This window comes from Furipterus horrens, unplaced genomic scaffold, assembly GCF_987537825.1.
Source record: "Furipterus horrens unplaced genomic scaffold, mFurHor1.1.pri manual_scaffold_11, whole genome shotgun sequence".
NCBI classification, from domain to species: Eukaryota; Metazoa; Chordata; class Mammalia; order Chiroptera; family Furipteridae; genus Furipterus; species Furipterus horrens.
Window position 1 is genome coordinate 17,700,821 of NW_028327181.1, and position 25,424 is coordinate 17,726,244.

A 25,424-nucleotide genomic window follows, 5' to 3' on the forward strand; every position below is an offset into this window, starting at 1 on the left:
TTTAGTTCAAAACTGGTACAAGCCAATAGTACTTTCTTGGCTCGCATAACTAAAAATTCCAGCTGCACATTACCTTCAGGCATGGCTAGATCCAAGGTTCTGCATGAACCAGGTAAGTAGAAGAGCTGCGAACTCCCATACTAGCTGAGAATCCCAAAGGCAGAAAGCAGCCTTTTTTGGTTCCTTAAGCAGAAGAATGAGTCCTGGGACAAATTCTGACTAGCTGAGCTTGGGTCTCAAATCCATTCCAGCAGTCATTGCCCAGGAGGCAGAGAGCATGGTCAGTCTTGGGTCGCATACCAGGTTGGAATAGTAGACAGTTTGACATGGCCCACCTAAGCCACAGAATATGAAATGCAGCTGGAAAGAGGGCTTCTGCTACCAGAAGCAGGAGCAAGAGTTTCTGGAAACACAGCCACAAATGTCCACTATACTCCTCTTTCTTTTTGAAAAAGATGGTGTCGTTCTATAGTCACATACAGTCTTAACTATTTGTCAGTCCATTGCACTTTATAGATTAGATACAGTTCATCAAACTGGATCTTATTTTGCAATTTTGGTTCTTTATATGCGAATTGTACAATTTAAGGTACTGATAAATTTTATATTGTTTTTAAGCTTTTAAGGAAGTGGGAGGATACCAGGAGCTACTGCATAAATATTTAAATGCTAAGCCAAGCATAATCCAGGAAGGAAACTGGACTGCCAAGCCAGAATGCTACCTCCCTCGCCCGGATTCTTTCCATATCTTCCGAGACTCCGTCACTGGAGACCTTCCCTGGCCTGGGGTTGTCTTTGGCGTCTCCATCATCTCCTTGTACCACTGGTGTACCGATCAGGTAATTAGACCGATTGCGGCTCAAGTGACTGCCCTGGGGTCCTCGGTGGGTTCCAGGTGTCACCACAGTGGGCCTGAGGGCACTCAGTGGTCAAGTTTCCCTCCCAGTACTTATTGACTACCTGAATAACTGTACATGAAGTTCTGTTTGAAAGGAATTTCTCCCACAGGCCCATCTATAACACATCAATTTTTATTTTTTTCCTTCACTATCATTATTGAAAACACAGTTTTGGGGATGTGAAAAATAAGACAATTCTCAAATGAGTAAATAAATGCAACCAATCATTATTTCAGTTGGAATTTTTAAGGACTCAAAATTACTCTAAAAATTATATGGTTCCTTCTCAATGGTAGATCATTAAATAAATTGTGAAATATTCATACAGTAAAAGGTATATAAAGAAATAAAAAGAAAGTACAGCTACACATAGTAACATGAATAAATCTTCAAAGCATGATTCCAGATTCTGAAGAGATTCTGGAGATACTGTGTGATTATATTTATGTAAAGTCTTACACAGCCAATGCTAAGTTATGTTGTTTAGGTATTCAAATTAGGTGGCAAAAATTATAAAGAAAAGCAAGGAAGGAATAAAATAGTCATGGAAGTGGTTATTTCTAGAATAAGGAAAGGGTTTGAAATTTAAAAGAGGCACACATCACAGTATTATTGGAAATTGCCAAAAGGCGAAAACAACCCACATATCCATCAACAAGTGGATAAACAAAATGCATATCCATGCACTGAAATACCATTCAGTCATAAAAAGGAATGAAGTACTGCTACCTGCTCCAACCTAGATGAATCTTGAAAACATTACAGTAAATGAAAGAAGCTGGACATGAAAAGTCACCTATTATATGATTCTTTCTACATGAAATATCCAGAATAGGCAAATCCATAAAGAGAAATTTGATTAGTGCTGCCAGGAGATGAGGGGAGCAGGAATGGAGAGTGACTATTTAATGCATGTAGTTATTCTTCTGGGGTGATGAATAAATATTGAAAAAAGAGAGAAATGGTAGTTGTCCAACATTGGGATGCACCAAATGCCCCTGAACTGTTCACTTCAAAATGGTTCATTCCATGTAATGTGAATTCCGTGTCTTCTTTTTCTGTACAAGAGTCACAGAGAGAGTGTTTCGGGTGTTTCATATGCTCTGTCACATGCTACAATGTACTTCTCTGTGTTGTATCACAGTTCTAAAAGTTTAGACATTCTGTGGAAGAAAAAAATACCACATATAGCTAACCTAAGTTTGAAGATGAAGAACAAAGGAGAAGAACTTGCCCAACCAGATATTTGAAAATCTAAAAAGTAGCTATAATAAAAATATTGAAATTTCCAAGAATAGACACATAGCCTGATGGAACAGAATGAAAAACTCAGGGACAGACTCGTGTACTCACAGGAATTTAATATATATTCAAGGAGGCTCTCCCAGTCATTGGGAGAGGTACTTACTCTTCGATGTTAGAAAAACCAGCTTACTATTTGGAGTAACAAAATTTCATCCCTACCTAACACTTACACGAGGTGGACCTCAGATGGATGAAAGATGTAAATGTGAAATGTAAAACTATACAGTTAAGGGAAGATAATGTTAGAGAATATTTTTCAGACAGAGAGGGGAGTATAAATCACAACAATTCGATCACATTACAATAATGATTTTTTAACAAAGAATACCATGGACAAAGTTGACAGATGACAGATTAGACAAGCTTATTAGAAATGTTGATAATGAACAAGAGAATAATGAAACATCCCCGAGAAAAAGGAGCCCTAATAGAATTGTGGGCAAAAGATAATAGGCAATTTATAGAAAGGAAAATTCAAACAAATGTAAATGCCAACAAGCATAACATCCAGTGATACTGGGGAAGTGCAGTTCAAAACCACAATGACTGGCAAAACTGAGAAAGCTTGATAATGCCAAGTGTTGGAGAGGATATGAATGCCCTCTTGCATTTCTGGTGGACTATAGACTGGTGCAGTCTGTTCCTAAGGTAGCCTGGCAGTATTTAATAAAATTAAATATATTATACTCAATGATCTAGCAACGATGTTCCTCAGAATCTACCTAACCCTCATGCAAGTTCATAAGGCACTATACATAAACATGGATGACAGTGTTGACTGTGCCAGCTACTCCAGAGTGGACAGACGGAGTGGGGGCAGGGTGCTACTTGAAATACTATGCAGCAGTTAGAAGCAATGGACTGGATGTACACATAGCAACCCTGATGGATCTTCAAAATGTGCTAAGTGGAGGGACAAGAAACAAGATGAGATCTTGGAGCACAATACGTGAGTATTCTCTGCAATGTAACTATAATTTTTTTCAATTTGTATTCTTTCCCTTCCATTTATTATGTGTTTTAATTATGCTACTTACCTAGAAGATAAGAAAAAACATTTCTATGGTTTTCTTTCCAATTTCTTCTGTAACCATAACTTTAAAATTTGCCCCTGGACTTTGACTTTTTATAATGGGTCAACTAGATTTCCCGAACTATCTCCCAGTACAAAACTCCTAGGAATGCTGAGCAAAATGTAACAAACATCTTTCTATAGTCTTAGAGAAGCTCATAAGAAAGGAAGAAAATCCCAGAGACCCAAAACAAAGAGAGGGTTGAAATCAGGAGAGCTTCCCTGGCACTGACAGTGCCCTGACAACATTTGCTAAGCTGGATTGTCAAAGGCTTAGATTTAAATGCCCAGGTGAGAAAAGAAGAAAGGCCTTGAGTTGAGTGGTAAAGAGGTTACGTGACCCTCCATGTAGAACTTGGGTTCTCGAAAGGCTATAACCTCAGTTAAAAGGTAGACTAGGAAAAAATCTGCCCACCAGCAAGGAGAAACAATGGCCAAAAAAAAAAAAAAAATTGAAGTGCCTCAACCTGGATTCCTGGAAAAGGAAAAATGTCTCTGAGAATCCATAATGGCAGGCTTGCCTTCCTTGTTCCGTTTGGGTTTTTAATTTACCTTGTATGGTCAGAGAAACCACGTGGGAAGAAATGGCTATGAACTCATCCAAAATTCGTTACACACTGACCTAGCAGGACTAACAGCAGATTCTCTCTGGAGATATGCATTCTAACTGAGGTTTTACAGGATTCCTATAAATAAATGCCGGCTCAACATGAACCCCCCAACCCAAAATTAGAAAATGTGAAAGAATCAAACCATCTTGAGCAAGAAACAGAATTAGTACCCTAAACTTCAGAAAATTTAAGTATTAGATAACCAAATACAAAATAAGTGTTCAAAGAAATAAAAGCAGGACTGAAACATTAACACAGTTCTATAAAAAACAAAAAACAAAAAAACAGAGTTGAAAACTCAAACTCCTAAAAATGAAATATGTACTTATGGAATGTAAAACTCAGTAACTGTTAGTAGATTAAACACAGTTGAAGGGGAAAAAATTAGCAATCTGAAAGAGAAAACTAAAGAAATTGCTCAGAAAACAGAAAAATGCAAACTATGAAAGAGAAATGGAGTGATGTGGAAGACAGAATGAGAATCAAATGACCCTTCATTGGCATTCCAAAAGAAAAGAAATGAGAAGCAATATTTAAAGGAAAGTGCTGAGAATTTTAGTTGTTGAAATAGCAGGAACCATCACAGTCAGGAATCACAGTGAATCTTGGGCAGAAATTTACAGTCACACAGAGTTACATCATAATGAAAGTTCAGAACATCAAAGACAAGAAGATTTTGAAAGCCTCCTGAGAGTAAAGATTACCTGTACTTATAAAAGAAGTCAGTTATGCTGACAACAGACTTCTCAGTAGCAACAATATAGCCCCAAAGGTAGAGGAGTAAAATTTTCAAAGTTCTAAAGAAATGTCAAAACCAAGAGCAAAATAGAGATGTTACTGTCCTTAAAGAATGAAAGAGGTGCATAAAGAAAAAGGAAGTTCTGGAGAAAAAGAAGGCGTAGTTAGCAGAGATATTGACAGGCACTTGGGCAAAACAAAAGCACTGGCTTTTTTGATTTGAGCAAATCAGCATTTGCTGATTATTACATAATAATTATGAATATAGGAGGTAAAACAGGACAAAACTGAAATATTGAAACACAGTTTGGGGTTAAATCCAGCTATGGACTTTGAATTGTTCAGCAGGAGGGGATATTGATTTTATTTAGACTTGAAGTTGTAACCATGTTAAAATTTCGAGGGTAATTATTAAAAGCATAGACGTAGAATATATAACTTCCTAACTAGTAAAGAAAATGATAAGAAGAAATTTCAAATGTTTTTAAAGGTAAATAAACTGACAGTAGGAAAATTGTTCATCTTTGTCCCACCACATTTAAACAATAATCCTTTTACTATATAACAATATACAGAACTGCTTAGGACATTTCTACCTGGAATCATTTAATGCCCTCATGATCACCCCTTCCTCAGAGTACATTTATGCCCTTGCCTTGCTTCTTCATTTTCTCCCTGAGAAACCATGTCTTCTGTGCACAGGGCTAAGCACAGCCCAGGAAATGCAGCCTGACTGCCCCCTACCTGCTCTGCAGAGACCCACGTTTACCGCGAGGCCAGCAGCAGGTGCCAGGAGACCCCCTGAGAAGCAGTACCTGTTGCATGAGGCAGGACCACTTCTGGGTTCTTCCTTCTGTTACTAAAACAATACACTTGGAAAATAAAGAAAAATAAAGACGAAAGTGAAAACCCTGCCTGTTAATTCTGCCACCCCAGGATTAACCACTGTTATCATGTTGATTTATTCCTGTAGACTTTTTCCCACGTGTAGAGTCGTGGTGTGTATGCCATCGTTGCATCCTGTGCCTCTTAGTTACCAGCACACTGAGCATTTTTTCACATGATTTAAATGTTCTTCAAGAACAAGTTTAATGCATGCATAATACTGAATTGTTTTGATGCATTGGAACATGTCTTTGTGTTTCCTTAAGTGCTTCTTCTCCACCTGCCAGCTGGGCTATTCTGTTCGACCTGAGCGCACGCTGCCTCTTATTGAAGGGGCACCGTGAAATGGGTCGCGAAACATCTTCTGAAGGAGATTTTTGCATTTTAAAGGTCTATGCTAGTTCATTTAAGTTCAGATGAATGAAGTTGGTTTCACTTCTGAACACTCATTTGTTGCCAGGAACCCATCTTTGCTTTGATTGATGTCACAGGGCTCTCTCCATTCTACTCAGCAGAAGTGGTCTGTGGCCTCTAGGAGGGAGTCTCATCCTTGCCGAGGGACAGAATGCAAGCACTGTGCCACCATGATTGGTGTGCAGTGCTAGCAGTGAGGCCAAGGTCATGCACGCCATGCCTGTCCCCTCTGGCAGCTGTGCACTGAGCAAAGCTTACTGGTCACACGCATCTCCTCTGGCCCTCAATGCCTGGAGACAGCTGGATGATCAGGGTGAGCAGTGTGGCAGAAACCCAACTGAGGGCACGTCTGGCTGCCGTAGCAGGTCACAATTATTCTATCCGTGCTGAGGTGGCCTGGGTTTTCTATGCTCTGATAAAGAAATCACCTCCCTCATCCATCTGTTTCCTTGGCAGATTTTTGTCCAACGGTGCCTAGCAGGGAAGAACATGTCTCACGTGAAGGGCAGCTGTGTCCTTTGTGGGTACCTGAAGCTGCTGCCCATGTTCAGTGTTGTGATGCCCGGAATGATCAGCCGCGTCCTCTACCCAGGTGAATTCTTGATTCTGACGTATTCACCCCAATCAACTCCTGTCTTAGAGATCTAGATGGCATTTGGGGTTACCAGGTCTCCTACAGTGTATTGGGGCCACGGCGCCCAGATTGCTGCCTTGGGAGGTAGTGGGTTTGAGTTAGGGATGCAGCAGAGCAGAAGTCTGGCAGAGACCGTGGAGGAAGGTGGCAAGAGAGAAATTCCAGAGAGAGAAGTTCAGGCAGGAAAGACCCAACCAGCGCTCCCTACAGCCATGGCAGGAAGTCTGAGTTCCTCCCCTGCACCTCAGGCAGCACCCTAGTGGGCCTGTGTGCCAGGCGCTGTGCTGGGGACCTGACGGATGTCGTCCTGCTCTCACAGCCCCAGAGGTGGGCCTGTGTAGCCTCATTGCACAGATGAGGCATATAGGAGGGGGAGTTCCATGTAACTCCCAAAGTAGGTCTGACACAGAGGCCCACATTCTTTCCATTAAGTGCTATGAGAAATATCCCTTTTCCCCTAAATGAGCTATCATAATACTGTGGAGCCATCTCATCCCCTAGTTTTACTAACCGTACTGTCCCCAAGGGTCCCAGGTTTGTTTATTCATTCAGCCTTTTATGGAGCACGTGCTCTGCCAGGTGCAGCCACTGGGGCAAAGCCAGCGACATCCACACAGGCCTTCTGCTGCATGCAGTGCTGTGACCAGGCCAGACAGAGTGTAAACACTTCTTCCTGTTACGTGACCTGTGCAGGAGACGCCTCTAACCCTAATTCATCTTTCAGTCTGCCCCGAGACATGCCTCTTTTCTTCAGTTTTAACAGAAAGGAAGGAGTGTTCTGTTTCAACATTCCCACAGTTGGTCTTTGGCTGTCAGGCAGCACTCTTTTGGGTCTCAGAAGTGGTACCTCTTCACCAAACAGAAAATAAGCCCCTGTGCTCTCCATGACCCAAGAGTCCCCTGGGCTTCATGGCCCTGCCTTTCTGTCACTTCTCCATACTGTGGGCCACCTCACTCGCTGAAGAACAAGATTGGGCAGAATTGCATGTATTTTGAACTTTAAAAGCTGCTGAGGGAGGAAGGAAAAGAGAATGGGGCCTAGCTCTTCCCTCTAGCTGGAGTGGGCCTCAGGAAGCCAAACCCCTCCAGCCTTCTGACCGAGAAGTGAAGAGAGTTGGTGGGATGCACTGGGAGAGTCCTCGGGGCGGAGAAGGGCCCAGACCACTTGTCCCTAATCCTCAGAAATGGCCACATTCACAGATCCATTTATACATGCCAAGTGTATAAGCCAGAAAGCCATTTCTCAGGAAAGCTTGGCACTTGCCCATGTTCCTGGAAGAATGTGCTTTTCCAGTAACGTGAATGCTTCTGGCCCTAGATTCTGGGTCTCTTCCGTGGCCAGAGCTGGGGGCCCAACACTGCCAAGATGTGATTCTCTAAATCTGCTTTTCTGTGCAGGCCTCCATATTACTTCGGATTCTGTTTGAAAATGATGTGCACTTTTGGCTCCTCTTTCTTCTGAGCTGGTGTCATCCTCAGGACATCTGGTGGCAAGGTTGTCACTGGCAGCACCAGGCCTCTATCCCATCAGCTCAGCAACCCCCTATAGAAAAATGTTTCCTTTTCTAGAAGTCCCTGCAGAAATCCCAGATGAGTCCTAGTGAACTCACTTGAGTGATAGAGACTAGTCATCATGACCAAGGAAAAGGAATTTCCAGAATGGCCAGGTCTGGCTCCTGGGCCTCTCCCAAACCAGGCCAAGTCGTACAGAGGTTCTGTTACCCAGAGCAGGGGGAAAGGAGAGTGGACAGGTGAAAGAGGATGCTCACTGTAGCCACCCCCTTGAGTTTTTACATTCTTTCTCCAGATGTTTGGTAAGCATTCTTAAGCTAGTTAGCTATTCCCAATAAAATAGCTTGCTTTACCCATAAACCTAGGCAATATCTTGCCTCCTTCTAGTCTATGTTGATTTATTTATTTTTTCTCACATGGTAACTTTATACCCTTTATTTAAGCTCTTGAAGGGTATATCACATTCACTCTCTTCACTTCCCTTTATCCAAAATTTCTTCCTAAATATTATAAAATAACACTCCTATCAGGGCTTAGGGAGTAAGGTTACAAGTTGTTCACACATTATTAAGTGGATAAATAATCTGCTTTCCCAACAAGTAACCGGGATCATTAAGAGGCTTATCGAGGCCGTGGGACTTGCTTTGGGTCAAGCAGTGAATTGATAGAAGCATCAATTCACTCGACTCCTCAGCGCCTAACTCCTAGCTTTTGCCTCTACCCCAAGCTCCTCGAGTGTGTACAGGATCGTGAACTGGAGCAGTCAGCAGTAGACCAAGAATCTATCAAATCACGAACGTACAGTTCCTGTTTGCGCCCCTTTCCCTGCCTCAGACTTCAGAGCTCCAAGGCCGACATGTGGGTGTGACTGTGTCTCTCTTCGCAGACAGAGTGGCCTGCGTCACACCTTCCGAATGCGAAAAGCACTGCGGTGCCAGAACCACTTGCAGCCCCATCGCCTACCCAGTGCTGATAGTAGGGCTGCTGCCCAAAGGTAGGAAATGGACCCTGTCCTGGAGGCCATCAAACCCGGGACCCATGTCCCCATGGAGCCTGTGTCCTCAGGCTGTGAGAGCGTACCTACCAGTCACCCCTCCTTCTGGGCAGACATGTAGGCTGTAGAGTGGGAGAGTTAGTTGCATAAAGGAAATCTTTCTTGGCCTGAGGGAAGGAGCTGGACTTCCTCCCTCCTCATTCCTCTACACTCACCTGAGAGCCACACCTGTGCTTGGGATATGCCTCATTCACTTCCCTGGCTTAGATCACGCCTTTGCTCCTTCATTCCACAGATGGGCTCCACACTGCGCTCGACGGTGTTCTAGGCCATGAGAATGCAGAGATGGGAGACACCTAGTCCTGCTCTCAAAGAGCTCACATCTGCTGGGACGGGCAAGGAGACGGGCAGGTCACCACCAGTGAGATGGCTTTCACTGCGAGACGACAGTGAGCCTGTGTAGTCACCTCACCTGCGTCCCGAAATCCCACAGAAATGCCCACCATAGTACATTTGTTTTTTTATTCAGTATTAGCTCTGGGGATCAATAGGCTGGAAAAATTGAGATCTTTCCATAAAATGCAATACAGATGGAAGGAAATACTAACCGCCCTGCAGCCAGGAAGGAAATTGTCCAGATTTCCAGCTGAGCCCGTCTTCAAGGGCCATCATTGCAAGTGGGCCGTAGGGCAGCTGAGGGAAGGCAAATCCAAGGACACTAGTACTGCCCTGGCCCGAGTGGCCTGACTGGCCCAGTAAATATGGCAGGGCCTTGCTGCAGTGGACCTTCAGTTCAGGCCCTGGTCGCCCCCAGGCTCTCCCAATAGAACCAAGTCCCTGCCACATGGTAAGAATACTATATTGTTCTGTTAATAGATAACATTTATTGACTGCTTGCTCTATATTGGGAATTGTGTTAACCCATCTACTTAATTTATCTTAATCTTAACAACAGTCTGTGGTAAGTACTTTTATGCCCAGTTTACAGATAAGGACACTGAGGCACAAGGAACAGCATCACTTGCCTACAGCCTGAACTTTAACTGAGCCTATGGCTCCTCATCTGTAAAGGGTGGGGGGCAGTGGTTTCCCTCTCACTGGGTGAGAGGGCTGATCACGCAGGCTATAGCCTTAGGAAATGTTCTGACACAACGTAATGCTCAGGAAATAATTAGCTCCTATTATTATATAAAGACAAGCAGGAAACTTAGTAAGTCTGGTCACAGAGCAAGGACCTATTGTAGATGGAATTTCACTCCAAATTGCATATTTTTGTAGGAGAAAATTTAGCACATAGAGAAGTTTCTGAGGAGGCCTAAAGCATCTCCTGGTGTGGGCAAAGAGCTGGAGGTCCAGGAAATGTCCCTTCTCTTCCAGGTGCACGAGGTTTGATGCTGTCTGCACTGTGGGCCTCTCTCATGTCCTCCCTGACTTCTGCTTTCAACAGTGCCAGTGCGCTGTTCACAATGGACATCTATACCCAGATGCGGCCAATGGCCACTGAGAAGGAACTCATGGTAACAGGAAGGTGAAGGATTCCTCTAGTTGCATTAGTTACTGCTGTCAATGAAATGATGACCACAGTGTTATTTTATTACATGAAAACTTCAGGCTATAATACTGTATACAGAATCATCCTATTTATATACAGTTGGCAGCCGTCCGTCTCGAGAGACGATGGTGTAGCTTCTTAAGAGTCTATCTGCACCGCCGAGAATGGCTGTGCAGTCCGACTCGGGGGTGACACGGTATCTGTCTCCTCCCGTGTTGAATCGACTTCTTGCGATGACGCTGGAGTGTCCTCTCCAGTGAAGCTGAAGCTACAGAGCCTGGGCAGGGTGATATGGAGGGTCTGCTGTTGCCCATGCAGCAGACCCCCCCTCTCTTCGCAGCTGAAGGGTCCAAGGGAAAGACGGAGTCAATACAGCTTGGCTTCAGGTGCGCCGCAGGAGTTGCCGGTGTTGACTACAACGTCAAACCGCCTTAGGGACTCCGGCTCCGGATTTTCTGTCGGGGTTTACTCCCTTAGCCTTTCCCCTGAAGAGGTATGCCGCAAGGCAGCAGAGGTTTTTTGGAGTCAGAGTTTTCCTTCTCTGATGTGCCCTGACTGGAAGATCGAACCAGCGACACTTAGCTCGCAGGCCGACGCTCAATCCACTGAGCCAAACCAGCCAGGATTTATATACAGCATGGCTATTATTTTGCTGCCATTTTGCAATGATGATGTATTGCTTTTATAATCACATAGAAAATTATTTTCATTTGGGAAAAAAAAATTAAGTAATTGCAGTGATAAAAATTAGCATAGTTTACTGTACCCCAAAAATAGTTCATGTGAGGAAATTTACATATAGAATCTCATTATATCATTTAGTCCTCATGACAACCTTTAAAGGTAAGTTTTACTGTTCTTATTCTCTTTGGAAACATGGGGGGAAGGTGGCTGAGAGAAGGTAAATGATCTATCTGAAGTCACACAGTAAGTAGCAGAACTTGTCTATCTCAGGGCTATTAACCATGATTCCACATAGCAGCCCGCTAGACCTGGAGGGGGGGACACAGACATACGTAAAATGTGGTTCCTGTCTTTATCCCATGGGGTTTCACGTTGGATGCCCTTGGCCCACGTCCAGCCTGCACACATTTAACGTGGCTACCTAATGTCTTTGTGCTTCCTTTATCTTGCATCAAGGAGCATGTTGCTCAGCTATTTTATCTCTTTAAACCCTGCTTTTAAGGTTTAAAAGCAATTTTCTGAGAACTTTTAAGAAACAGGTACTGCTTTTACTTAAATTATTATAGGCATAGGGAAAATGAAGACAGATTCTTTTTATGAAACTCAAGATATTGATGCCAAAATCTAACAACCGTAACACAGAAAAAAATTAAAACTAAAGACCGATCTCACATTTAAATACCAATACAAGGTTATAAATAAAAATAATAGACAAATTCAACAATATATTCAAAGAATGTTAAAATAATATCTCATTACCAACTGTGATTTTTTCCAGAAATATAAAAATGATTTAATATTAGGACATGTAGTAATATAACTCAGCATATCGATAATAAAAAGAGAAAAGTCATGCCTCTATTCATAGATGATGAAAAGGTAATTGGTAAAATGGGTATCTTTCAACATGATAAAATATACTGTATCATCTCAAAGCCTACATTATACTTAATGAAGAAACTAGAAAGAAACAGGGCAAGAATGTCTCCTCTTATGATTATATTTACAGCAGTCCCTCTCTATATCGCGGTTCACTTATCGCGGCCTCACTGTATTGCGGTGTAACAGAACCTTTGGGCTGCTTCGATTGAAACAGAACCCACGGGCTGTTTAGTTAGGGGCCTGATTGCCCGCCACCAGAATTATAACTCTGAATACCAGAGTTTGGTGAAAAGAAAAAGAATTGTTTATTTACACATAGTTCTGCCTCCCCCTCCCAGACCTGGCCAGTCTTAGGAAAGTCAGAAACACTATTTCCCTACTTCCTAGGCACAGTTCAGCTTTACCAGTAGCTGCCAGTCACTCAGTTCTGATTGGGGAGGTCCTTTCTGTGCTGTGGTGCCCTCCAGCTCTCAATGCAGGACCGCCTGGATTCTCAGCCTCCTTGTAAACTGCCTTCTTCCTGCAAACCGCATGGATCTCCTCTCCTTCTCAAAGCAGTCTGGCAAGAGCCTCTTCTTAAAGCAGCCTGGAGATCCCTTCTCCAAGCCAGATGGAGGGAACCCACAAGAGCCAGAGAGTGAGGGTGTGAGGGCCAGAGAGAGCCTGAGAGAGAGAGAGCCTCCTAGAGCCAGAGCCCGCCCAAAATGTCCCCGCTGCTTCTCTCTTCCTCCCTGCCTCCTCTCTCCCCCTGCGTCCTCTCAGCAGTGGGTGTTGCAAAGAGTTCTGACCATTCACAGAACCCTACGAAGGCTCTGTCTGCTTCTTCCGTACCAGCCCACAGTCCAAGATCCCTCCCATCTTCCTGAGTCTTGGAAGTAAAGCGGATCTTTGCAACAGTGTATCCAGCCACTAGGTCCAGGCATGCAAGGGCATCCTGAAAGCTGCTTCCTGCTCCCTATCTCCCACCGCAAACTCTGGGGTTTGTTTTTGGACTCCCCTGTTTCTGTAACAGCGGGATTTTAAAAAATATTATATTTATTTATCGTGGATTTTTCGCTATATCATGGGATTTTGTGGTACTGTATAAGTATGTTGTTAAAGTTACGTAGGTTTAAGAGTGTAGAATATGTTTAAGAACATAAGTAGTGTTTATAAAAGTGTGGAAAAAGTTAATAAGGGACTGGGAAAGATTAAGAGACTGGAAACGGTTTATAAGTGTGTGGGAAGGGTTTATAAAGCCTTAAAATATATATAAATACTAAAATAAATGTAAGGTTCCTACTTCGTGGATTTTCACCTATCGCAGGGTTGGGGGGGTCTAGAATGTAATACCCGTGATAAGTGAGGCAATACAGTATATACATCCTGGACATATCATGGCCTAGAGATTACTTGCATCCTGGACATATCAAAGAACAAGTTTTATTTTTACTACATCCCAAGTAATTCTAGAACCAGCTAATAAGTTCCATTTAGCCTCTTCTCATTTTCTCTATTATTGTCATATATTTTGCTTCCATGTTATAAATCCCATAGGCATTTTTTTTCTTATTGATGTCTCAACAGACAATACTCATTTATACTTCTCACATATTTACCCTTTATGGTGCTCTTTATTTTTTTTTCCTGAAGTTCAATTCTTTTATCTGAGTTGTTTTCCTTCAGCCTGAAGAATTTTCTTCGGTATTTCTTATCATGAAAGTCTAATGTAATAAGTTCTCTCAACTTGCATTTATCTGAAAATATATTTATTTCACCTTTCTTTTGGAGACTGTTTTTGATGCGTAATGAATTCTAGGTTGGCAGGTTTTTTTTTTGTTTGTTTTTTTTTTTTTTACTAGCACTTGAAGATGTCATTTTGTTGTCTTCTGGCTTTTACAGTTTCTGTTGAAAATGTTGCTGTCTCTTTGTCACTTCTTTGAAGGTAATATAATTTATTTTCCTCTGGCTACTTAAAAATATTCTCTTTATCTTCAATTTTCAGCAGTTTTACTATAAAGTTGTCTAGGTAAGGCTTTTTTTGTATTTACCCTGCTTGCAATTTGTTGAACTTCTCAAATCTCTGAATAGTTGTCCATCAGTTTTGGAAAATTCTTGAACATTACCATTTCAAAATTTCTTCTACCCAGTTGCTCCTCTCTGTGATTCCAGTTGTGTTATACAGTCATGAAATGTAAGGGGACTAAATACCTGAGTTAAAAAGTTAAGTTTGTCAGACTATTTTTTTACACCGACTATATGCTGCTTAGAAGAGATGCCATTTTTACAGTTTTATCAAGATATAATTGACATAAAACGTTATATAAGCTTAAGGTGTACAACATAATGATTTTATATATGATTTTATATATATATATATATTGCGAAATAATTATACAAGAAGTTTAGTTAACACCCATCACCTCACATGATTACAATTTTTTTCTTGAGATAAGAACTTTTAAGATCTGTTTTAGCAATTTTCAAATACATAATATAGTATTGTTTATGGTAGTGAACAATACTACAGGGAGGGGCCTGGAGTAAATGCTGGAGAAATGTAGATAACACCCAGTATAGTTCTGTTCTTTCACGGATTGAATCCTGCCCCACCCCCCAATTCTGCCTGCTTTTGGTTACTCTTCAGTGTTTTTGTTTTTATATTTGACCCCAAATTTATCATTGTCATCTGTGGGAGGGTGAGTCCCATGCCAGCTAGCCATCATTACTGGAACTGGGACTCACTTCTTGGACTCTTCCTTGACTATCAAGGTATTAGTCCTTTCTAATATCATTTGCTTTCTAATTCTCTCAAAATTATAATGTGTAAGCTTTTATTGACATAGAAATAATAAGATTTACTCATCTTTGGGGTGACATTTGATCTAGTGTAATTTTATATATAGATACTTATTTTAAAATCTTACTTAGAAAAGGTAATGAACATTTGGAACCTCTACTCAGTTCCTTAAATTTTTCAGCAAAATTTAAATAATAAAATAAGTTTGGGAACCTGTTGAAATCGTTAAAATCACGTGCCATGCTAATCTGTCTGAAATGTTGTTGTTTTCAGCTCAGGGCATATATGCTTTTATTTATTTATTATTTATTTATTTATTGTTATTCTATTAAAGTTGTCCCAATTTTCCCCCTTGTCCTCCTCTGCCCATCCCACCTCCACTCCCACAGTCAGTCCCCACACCTCTGTCCATGTCCATGGGTCATTCTTACATGTTTTTTGATGAATTCCTTCCCTTTCTTACCATTTTTATCCCCCTCCCACTCCCCCTCTGGCAGCTGTCAGTCTGTCTGAAATGTTTAAAAGTGTATTACCCCTCAAGAAATTAATATCTTTCATGTGTTATATATTTTAAGCATAACTGCCGCAAACCCACCCTACATATATGGTAAAAATATTTCCATGATTCAGTGACAGGCAATCGGACACTGTTGTTTTTGTTCAGAAGTTGAAAGATTTTTGTCTGCAGATGTGTGGGCCTATTTGTGTTTAGGGGTACGCCTGACTCCTTTGCCCCACACTTATGGATGGGCACCTGGACTTAACCTAAGGAATAATTGCATTACTAGTTTATGGTTTGTGGACATTGTATTAGCAAGGGGGGAAAAGTCATCAAATTGCCATTGACTGTTGGTTTAATTTACAGGTTTTTTGTTATAATCCTCCTTGTTCTCACCGCCATCTGGGTCCATGTTGTTCAGACGGCACACAGCGAACAACTGTTCACCTACACGCAGGCCGTTCTGAGCTACCTGGCGCCGCCCGTGGCTGCCGTCTTCCTGCTTGCCATGTTTTGGAAGAGGGCCACTGAGCAGGTAGGCGGGGTTGGCCTGGCCACCACGTAGCACAGTGTGAGGGCCTGCCTTCGCATCGCAGTCGCCTGGGCCAGAGTTGCCCTAGGAGGGTCTCTGGGGCTTCGGGCTCACAGCATTGCGTCATTTGCTTTCGGAGGGGTGATTTCCTCCCGGGGAGATTTGGGCTGTGCTCCCGCTTATGCACGTGAGGTAAAGGCACGCTCTGATTTGTTTTCCTCCCTTTGCAACGTAATCCACTTTCAACCATGCCATAGACGAAGCGGCGTATTCATGACCCTCCCTCACACATGTCTGGCTGTAGGAAAACATTCATCTGTTGCCTTTCTACTTGCCTGCGTCACGCCTAGAAATTCTATACTCACAGAGCGATGACAGGCATGGGCTCCTGCCCTGAGGAGGACCGGCTCCTCCAGCCTTCGTAAGACTTCAAATGCACAATTGCCAGAATATTTGTATTTATTATTTGAGTCATATTTTAACTTGTTTCCCCTAACAGCACTGAGTGGCTGGGCCTCACGCAGGGCCTGAAGCGCTCCACGACCTGGCCCCGGCCCTTGCCCTCTCTGTGCACAGTCCCTGCCTCCCCCGCCTTTATCTCCAGGGCTGTTTGCTTTGTGGAGAATACCTTTTTCCTTCTCCATCTGGTGATGCTTCCTCCCAGGTCATCTCAAGTGTTCAGTCCTCTAGACCACCCTGCTAGTGCTCCCTACTTCACCCACCTCTCCAGAATTTAGTTTAGCACCGATAATGTGTGGAGAGAGTGGCTGGGCTCCAGCATGCCAGAGCCTCCTGGAAAGCCCATGGGCGAGCGGGACAGGTAGTCAGGAGACTCTGCCTCCCTCCTATGACATCAGCCTTAATGTATCAGGATCTATAACCAAGGAAAACTGGGGACCTGGGCAGTGGCTCTCCTGCTACCACTGATCCAAGGTTACAAGTACATTGTAGATACCATCTTCATTCTGGAGACCTTCTCCAGGCGCTCTCTCCTACCCTCTTTCAGGTGGCATGCTCATCTGGCTTCTGCTGCCTTTCCTTTTCTAGATCTTTCCTTTCTATACATCTCCTTCAGTAAATTGTTCCTGTGGATCATCCACCCGGCTTTCGGTTTGAGCTCTTTTGCAAGATATTTGCCCACTTACTGTAACCTCTGTCTCCTTTGACATCCATCCCCCACTGAATCAAGATGAAGTCCTCGCTCTTAAAGAGCGTACAGCCTGATTGCAGGAGACAGATGGCACCCAGTGAACACACAGAGATTGCTGATAGTGATGTAGTGTTGATTAAAAGATGAAGAATGATCATGGAGCGGGGCGGGGCAGACACTGGGGCGGGGTGGAGGTTGGAGGACATTAGCCAAGATGGCCTTGAATTTAAACTCTGACGGATGAGCGAGAAATATTAGGATCTATGGAGGGACTCAAGCAGAGAGAAGAACAAGTGCCAAGGCCTGAGCCAGGGGCAGAGTGGGAAGTTCCAACATGGCAGAGAAGGTCACACACGGTGGCCAAAGTGGAATGACGAAGGGGAGAGTGGCGGGGTCAGGCGGGGTCAGTTAAAGAGCAGAAGTACAATTTGTGATGGTGAGCGGGAGAAGCTACTGGAGGGTTTAAGCAGAGGCCTGGCCTTCTGCGATATGTGCTTTGAAGCGTTCACTCTGGCTTCTATGGGTACACTGGGAAAGCAGGGGACCAAGGAGGGAGACCACTTGTGTGAGAAAAGGTGGGATCCGGGTGCTGGTCCGGGTGCTGGCCACAGAGAAGATGGGAAGTGGCTGCATTCCAGATACACTTAGAGGCAGAGCCAGCAGGATCTGCTGCGGGGCTGGCGGTGGGGCAGGATGGAAAGAAAAGCAAGGGTGATACCTGGGGTTTTGACCTGAGCAGCCAAGGAGACCGAGGGGCTGCTTAGAGCGATGAGGAGGACTGGGGTCTTTTTTGGATACATTGCATTTGAGATACCAATTTATGATCTAATCTAAACGTGTTTCCAGTGTTTCTGAAGTTCTCTGATGAGTGTAAGAGAGCACAAATATCTCAGGTCCTTGTTCAGCCCAGAAAGGTATCCACGCTGGTGCTCATGCAATGGTTCTGCAAGAGGTTGGAAGCCCTTATTAGGACAAGGTTAACTAGTCAGGGAGGTGAGGCTGAATATGGTTTGCCTCGTCACCCACCTTCCTCTCAGGTGACTCTCTCAGGGCTCCTCCTTTGGCAGGGTGCCTTCTGGGGGCTGATGAGTGGGCTCCTGATCGGCTTCATTCGAATGGTGTCTGAGTTTGCCCATGGACCACAGACCTGCTCAGCCGACAGCAAGTGCCCTCCGATCATCTGCGGCGTGCACTACCTCTACTTTGCCATGTTCCTCTTCATAGTCAGCCTCTTTGCCATCCTGGGGATCTCCTTATTCACAGAACCAATTTCAGATAAACACGTAAGTGCTTCTGTGAGGGTGCTCCAGGGTCAACCAGCAGTCCCAGTGTCCCAGTGAGCAGTCACTTGGCTCTGCTAGCTTTGGACAGAAGTGGTGGGACTCCTGCCCTCGTTTGGAAAGTGGGAGGGCCGGGGCCAGGCGTAGGGGATGGATCCGATATAGGCAAATAACACAGAAAGGGCCCTGCCTTAAAAACAAAACTAAAAAAATTTTTTCAACAATTCTCTGCCTATCAGGGATTTATTTAGAATGAGAAGTTTGGCTTTTAAAATACAAATTTTCCTTGGAAGTGTTAAGTTCCCTAACCTCAGTATGAATTAATGTAATCAGGTCAGTCCCAGCTGACACCACCCAGAGGGAATTAAGCCAACAGGAAGGGGGAGGGGACAGTTAAAAGCAGCTGCCTGAGGCCAGCTCAGGGGTGGGGGTTATTTCACACTTCCTAGGAAGCAGGTGTCAGTCACCCAAGTTGGAAATTTAAAAGCCTGGGCTCAGAGCAGTTAAGTCCCTTATCCAGGGTATCAAAATTAGTAAACGACGCATCTGTGCTCCACCACACCACCTCCTGCAGCACGGCTAGTAGGCTCCGCAGGACAGGGCCCTGGCCGAGCCAGAAAGCAGCAGGAAGGTCCTGGGTGTCCAAAGCTTCTGGAGGGGCTCAGAAGGGAGAAGCATCTGGAACACTCACATGCCTCTCTTGCACCTTTGCCTGGGGTGTAGGTGAAAGTCATGAACTTGGGAGGCAGCTTCAGGGGCCCCAGCTTCCCCTTGGGCATTCCCTCTGGCCACACTTGCTGCTAAGTAGGTTCCATGTGATTCCTTCCTCTCGTGCACACAGAGCCCAGTTGGAAGAGAGATGGAGCAAATGGGGAGGACAGCCAGGATTGTCGGGGGTGCAGGCCCACCACACATCACCCCTGTGTCAGTGACAGTGGGAGACTTCCCTGCTCTGGCACCCTGAGAAATTAGGGGCGATGGACTTAACTTCCTGTAGCTCAAGGCCTTAATCATTTAGGTTGTGTTCTTTTCTTCCCTTCTCTTAATCGCAATTTTTTGGTCTTGCCTGCTGCTCAGGCAACCAAGTACTTGTTGAGTGTTTCCCATCTGCCTAGCAGTGGGCCAGGTGCTCTGGAGAACACAAAGTAGCTGCTGGCAGGTTGGGGGAGATGAAGAGGAAAATTAGTGTTTATGGATTGGTGTCACTGTCCAGGCATGGGGCCAGGCCCTCTGCTCACCACTACCAAGGAGGCGGGACGGCAGCTGAGCCCAGGCTCTTCCAGGGCACCCAGGACCTCGTCCGCAGGGAGCTGACGGTGAAGTTGGGAGGGCAGATATGTACATACAGCATCACTGGGAAGTATTAAAGGCTAAATCCAGTCTCTGTCATTAATACAACGGAAGTTTAGTTCCAACACTTTAATCCAAGAGGTGGGCCTCAGGCAGGTCTTGAGTTCACTGGCTGGGGAGGGGGCCCAGCCAACCCATTCACGTCCACGAGGGGGTATGAGATTCATATATACCAGGCTGGTGTACATTAAAATCTATTCCAGGATAGGCTTGGTAGAAATGTTCACTAAGTTGTGCTTCTGCTGACCCCAGCCCTTGGGGAAAAAAAGCAAAAGCAACAATTGATTGGATTTTATTACTTCTCAAAATTTCCATATATATTTTCAGGAGAAGAGCAGAAGGGAAGGGCTGCTCCCCTTCTGCTTGAGCAACTGAGCTCAGCCAAGGGGCCAGGTTAACCAGATAACCCAGGGAAAGCCTCTTTTGGGCTGAGTTAGTACTCGTCTCTGACAGCCAGGAAGGACTCTGGAAAGAAAGCAGCTCCCAGGTCTGCCTGTCCCTTTCATCCAGTGCAACGGCCTCCTCCAGCAGAAGGAGTAGGCAGGGGTGACAGGTGGCTACTCTCAGCCTGCAGGGCACAGTTTCCTGGACCCTCAGAATTGGAAGGAACCCTGAGCAAGTTGCCTCCCATGGCTTATTATACAGCTGAAGGACACTGAGACCCAGGCGTGTTGTGTCACCCTTTGCCAGGGTCACACAATCACATGGTAGCAGAGCCAAGACAGAAACCCAGGGTTCCCAAGGGCCATGCTCTCACCACCCCACATTCCTTCCATCTCTTATTGCAGTCTAAGGACCAGATCCCTTTTCAGTCCATCAAGACCCCAGTGCCCACCTGCCAGTCATGCCACCATGAGGCCTGTGTGACAGGGCCCTGACTGGTCACATGCTCCTTCTCTCCCCCAGCTCCACCGGCTCTGTTGGAGTTTACGGAATAGCCAGGAGGAAAGGGTAGATATGGAAGCAGAAATACAAGGGAAGAGACTCTTACTACAAACGCAACCAGGTGAGAAGGAGCCAAAGCCCTGGGAGCGGGTCCTGTTTTGTGGGGTTGGCATGACCTGTGCTGCTGCCCCAACACCCCCTGCTCACCATCTCCACTTCCAGAAATGCTGTTCCAGGCAGAGGCCCTGTCTTTCATTTTTCTTAAGATGCCTTCAAGGGTATGCGGGGCTGTTGAGGTTGAGAGCCTTTTGGGTATTCATGGGAAGTGATCTGGGCTGGAGAGAACTATATGGGAGACATCAGCAGAAGCTCTGGGCCACCCCTGGAGTGCAGGTGCATCGGGGATGGGAGAGGGGGGAGTGGGGAGGCTGGCATGAAGAGAAGGGAAACTCCAGGCCATGAGGAGGAGCCAACCAAGGGGCAGAAGAACAGAGGTGTTCAGTCATCCATCCACTCAGGCAAATGCTGATGGGCGAAGAGAGCTGCCTGAGACCTAGCTGCTGGATCTGGCTCCACAGATCATGTGCCTTGACAAGAACACTGTGGTGGAGCAGAGGGGAGGGGAGAAGGGGAGGCTTACGCAGGGATTCACAATGAGAGGGTTTCTCAGAAGGGGGGCAGGAGATGGTCTGTAAGGCGGAGGGGGTTGGGGAGCAACCCCACCTGAGAAGGCACTTGGGGGAAAACAGGTCCCAGGACAACTAGACTTCAGTCCAAGCACAAAGAGAAAGTGTTCCAGGCAGAGGCTTGGGCCCTGCGGGCCTGGCTGCCCAGATGAAGAGTGTCAGCAGATAGGGTCAGAAAGGCGTCTGCAGGGCACAGGGAGGGTGACCTGGGCTGCTAGAGGCCCTGATGCAAACAGGGATAACGGCCTAATGGGATTAGTCCTGAGCCTGGAACAAAGAGGGCTGGGGAGGCTGTGAGTTTGGGGGATTGGGGGGAGGAGCCTGCCTGGGGAGAAGGCAGTGTTTTAGGGCACCCCTCCACTCTTGCCAGGGAAGTTTGGAGCCCAGAGAGGCCTAGGTTCCTTCCTGACACTTGCAGAGGAGGCCCGGCTTGGGTGGGCTCCTGGGACTTCTGCTGGGCCAGTGCATGGTTTGGCGGTGGGGGGGGGGGGGGCGCGGAGTGGCCTCTCTGAGCAAGGCTACCTCATGCACCTGGAGGATACAGGGCTGCCTGGGAATGTCTCTCCTCTAATGGGAGCAAACTGGCTCATTGCGTGCCCACAGTGTGCCAGGTGCTTGTTCTTAGTGCATCTCTCAATTCCTCTTGGCCCCCAGTCCACTGTCATGGGTGGCTGAATGATGATGGCAGTGGCTAACATTCATCACCCATTTGGGATGTGCCAGGCACTGTCCAAATTCTCCTCATGTGTGAGAAGTGGAATTGTTATCCTCACTTTAGAGATGGGGAAACTGAGGCACTGAACAGTTAAATGACTTGCCCCGGGGTCCATAGATAACTAGGCAATGGTGGAGCTGGGATTTGAACACGGGAGGTCTGACTCTAGAGTGTGTGCCCTTGGCCACTGGCCAATCCCACCTCCCATCACGTTGCTCTTAGGCTATCGTCAAATGACCAGTTGCCTTTCACGTGAGCCGTCCCCTTGGGCCTGGCAGCTGCATGCTGGTGTTATAGCGTGGGCTCAGGACTTCTCAGCACCAAGACAGATACTAACGTCCCTGGCTGGGGCTCCTCTGGCTGCAGCCACCCTCCTCTTGTATCAGAGGCCCCTCCATCCCTGGCTGATGGGTCACATCATTCCCGGTGCCACCTGAGCCTCAGGACGCAGCTCGTGTGGAGGCTGCCCAACGGGATGAGACGCAGAACACGTTTACAGCACACGCTGCTGGGCGTCTGCTCTGACTGAAATGCTCTGGGCTTGTCATCAAGGAGGAGACCATCCCCAGGCAGCAGGGGGTTGGAGGCTTGGGAGGGTGTGGAAAAGCGCCAGCGCTGGCCGTGGTGCTGACCGCGCCTTAGCAGGCGTGAACTGTACTGACAGGAGCGAAGTTTAAGCCCCAGACTTAGGTGTTTACACAAATTTGGCCTAGAGAAGTGAGTGGAAACTTCCTATAATTCCAAGACTTTCCTCCTTTGGCTCCTGGAAAACACCAGTGATTCCCCTTGAGGGGCCTGGAGAGCCTTATGTTGGGCCTGGCTGTAAGATGCACCTGCCTGGAGAAGACCCTCCCTGAGACATTGCTAAGGAGGGCAGTGTCTTTTTCAAGAAATCAGTAGATTTCTTCCATCCTCTGGAGAGTAGTAACTGGAGAGGGGGACTCAGAGGAGCAGTCAGCTGCCCTAGACCTATAGAGCCATGTTTGGCTGTGTGCCCGAGATGGAGAAGGGTGGGCATGCCGAAGCAAACCTGGGAGGGCCTGCTCCTGTGACAGCAGAGGAGCCTCAGCACTTCTGTCACCTAGTTCAGGGGATCTGGGCCCAGCCGGAGGCTCTCCCAACAGAAGGCTAGCATGGCCCCAGGCAGCCCCACTCTGCCCCCACATGCTCCCCTCATCCCTTGTCCCACTTCCCCAGATCTCTGAGGATGGTGATAGGCATGCCATAGCAGAAGCTGAGGACTGGTCTTCATATTAGAGCAAAGCTGTTGCTCTTCCTGCTGGACTCACCCCTGAGATGTGGCCCCTAGGTCTTTCCTCCTGTGTCCTGGTCTGCACCTCCTGACCTTTGCCCATTCCCTCTGTTCCAGGTGCATTCAAGGGGCCCCAGGGCATCTTCTGGACGGCCTTGAACATGTTCTGTGGCCTAGAGCCAAAGCCAGACTCCAAAGTGGCTCCAGAAGAGGCAACCAGAGAGAAGGGGAAGGAGCATCGTGCTCCATCTGAAGAGACAAAGTGTAGTGACATGGGGGAAGGGACAAAGAGCCATGACACATTGGAGTCACCACTCTGGAAAAGTGTTGCCAATATCAGCGGATTCCTCTTGATATTGATCACAGTCCTGTGCCACATCTTCTACCACTGAAGCAGCTGGGCCCAGAGGCATCTGGGAAGAAGAGTAGGCAAACTGCTGCCTCTTCCAGACTCTCTCACCACTGAGGAGAGGAAGTGTTTCCTACCGGGAGACCCACAGATATGGGAGCAAGGATTACACTAATGAAAATGCTCCCTCAGTGTCACTCACCAAGTGCCACCAGCTGTAGGGCATGTGTGCTGAGGGGACAGAGTGAAGTCCATTCACAATTGCAGAGACTATGCAAATGAGAACATCTGTTCCTTTACAAAATGAGTCATTTTCTCCAAATGACTGTACTGCATAAACACTGACTTTCACTTTAAATTTAATTTTAGTTTTTTATCTCTGGATGTATTGGGGATTTTTACTTGTGTTTACTGTCACCAGTTCCTTCCTATACCCAGCCTTCATTTGTCTTGTTCCCTTCTCCTCTTTAAATGTGTGTCCCTGCTGGCAAAGATAACTTGTAGTGTAAGCACCGCCCCCATCCTGGGGTTCCCACCCACAGGTGTTGTGCCCACTGATGGCCACACAGGCCAGATGGAGCCAGTTCTGCCTGTGGATGGAAACTTGGGCTCCTGCTGCACCAGTGAAGGGGGCAAGGTGGTCTCTGCCTTAGCAAACAGGACCCCTTCCACTAGGCGCTGTCTGGCTGCTGCCATGCCATCCTTGCCAAGCCATTCCCAGTCCCTCCTAGTCTGCAAGCTATTAGGATGGTATTGGGGATTGGGTCCAAGGGTTAGATTCCCGTTAGCTGTCAGATATAGGCTACTCCTGGGCTGTGTTTCTACAGCACCGCCCCCTCCATTCTTCTCAGGCCAAAAGAAATGATTTGTGTCTTTAGAAAAAGTTTTGAGTGCCTTGAAGTGATTTGGGAAGATCCACCGGCATCCCAAAAATCACACTCTGAAGGCGCACTAACATGACCAGCTCCTTATCCCTAATATAATCCTTCAGCTGACATTTCTGCATACCTATTAAGTGCCAGATGCTGTGAGGGAACAGCTGTGAACAGAGCACATGGCCTGTGGGGGAAACAGAATGAAACACCAGTGGGGCTTAGGATCCCAAAGCAGATAAGGCCTGCAGGTCAGGCCCCTCCCCACCCAAATGATCACCAGCATTGAGAGTGTGGCCTGTTGCTTTCCTGCCTGGGGTAAGAACGTTATCATGTTCCAACCACAGGACCATCCCTGTGGAAGGACTAGAATTAATCACAGTTCACAGGGGAGGAGACTGAGGCTCAGCAAGGGGTCCTAATAAATATGGAGTGTGAATGAGGCCTGAAGCAGCCCTGTTGGACACCAAGGCCAACACAGGCCCACCACACACTGTGTGCACTGCAGAAGGACCCAGCAGGGAGTCCCACCTAGCCTGGGGGCGGGGGGGGGGGTGGTTCAAGGAAAGCCTCCAGTGACTGAAGGAGGATAGCTGGATAACAGAAGGGACACCTGTGGGAAGACCTGAGGCAAGAGATCAAGGCATGTTTGAGGATGCCGAGACATGGCCTGAGCAGAGAAAAACAGTGAGAAATGAAAGGCCAAGGTGGGCAGGGGCCTGACATGCAGGCTTTATGTGCTTTGGGATCCTAAGTCCCTGAGAGCTTCGGTGGGAAAGTTATAGGGTCAGAATTGCTGGCTGCTGCAGAAAGATGCAATGGAGAACAGAACACCCAGCAGGAGACTGTTAGAGCAATCGAGCAAGTTAGCGGCAGAAAAATAAAAAGAAGAG

General features: G+C 46.1%; 1 protein-coding gene across 1 annotated transcript in view; it reads left to right on the plus strand.

Annotated features, from left to right (window-relative positions):
• LOC149997108 (sodium/glucose cotransporter 1-like) overlaps positions 1 to 24,022 on the plus strand; it is a 45,900-nt gene extending 21,878 nt beyond the window's left edge. Inside the window, exons 8-15 of the mRNA XM_090257361.1 lie at positions 619 to 839; positions 6,381 to 6,516; positions 8,957 to 9,064; positions 10,442 to 10,592; positions 15,827 to 15,995; positions 18,210 to 18,425; positions 20,679 to 20,778; positions 23,428 to 24,022. Of these exons, the coding sequence (XP_090113487.1) occupies positions 619 to 839; positions 6,381 to 6,516; positions 8,957 to 9,064; positions 10,442 to 10,592; positions 15,827 to 15,995; positions 18,210 to 18,425; positions 20,679 to 20,778; positions 23,428 to 23,702 (1,376 nt within the window). The 3' untranslated portion in view covers positions 23,703 to 24,022. The remainder of the gene's footprint in view (positions 1 to 618; positions 840 to 6,380; positions 6,517 to 8,956; positions 9,065 to 10,441; positions 10,593 to 15,826; positions 15,996 to 18,209; positions 18,426 to 20,678; positions 20,779 to 23,427) is intronic.
• Positions 24,023 to 25,424: the final 1,402 nt, after the last annotated feature.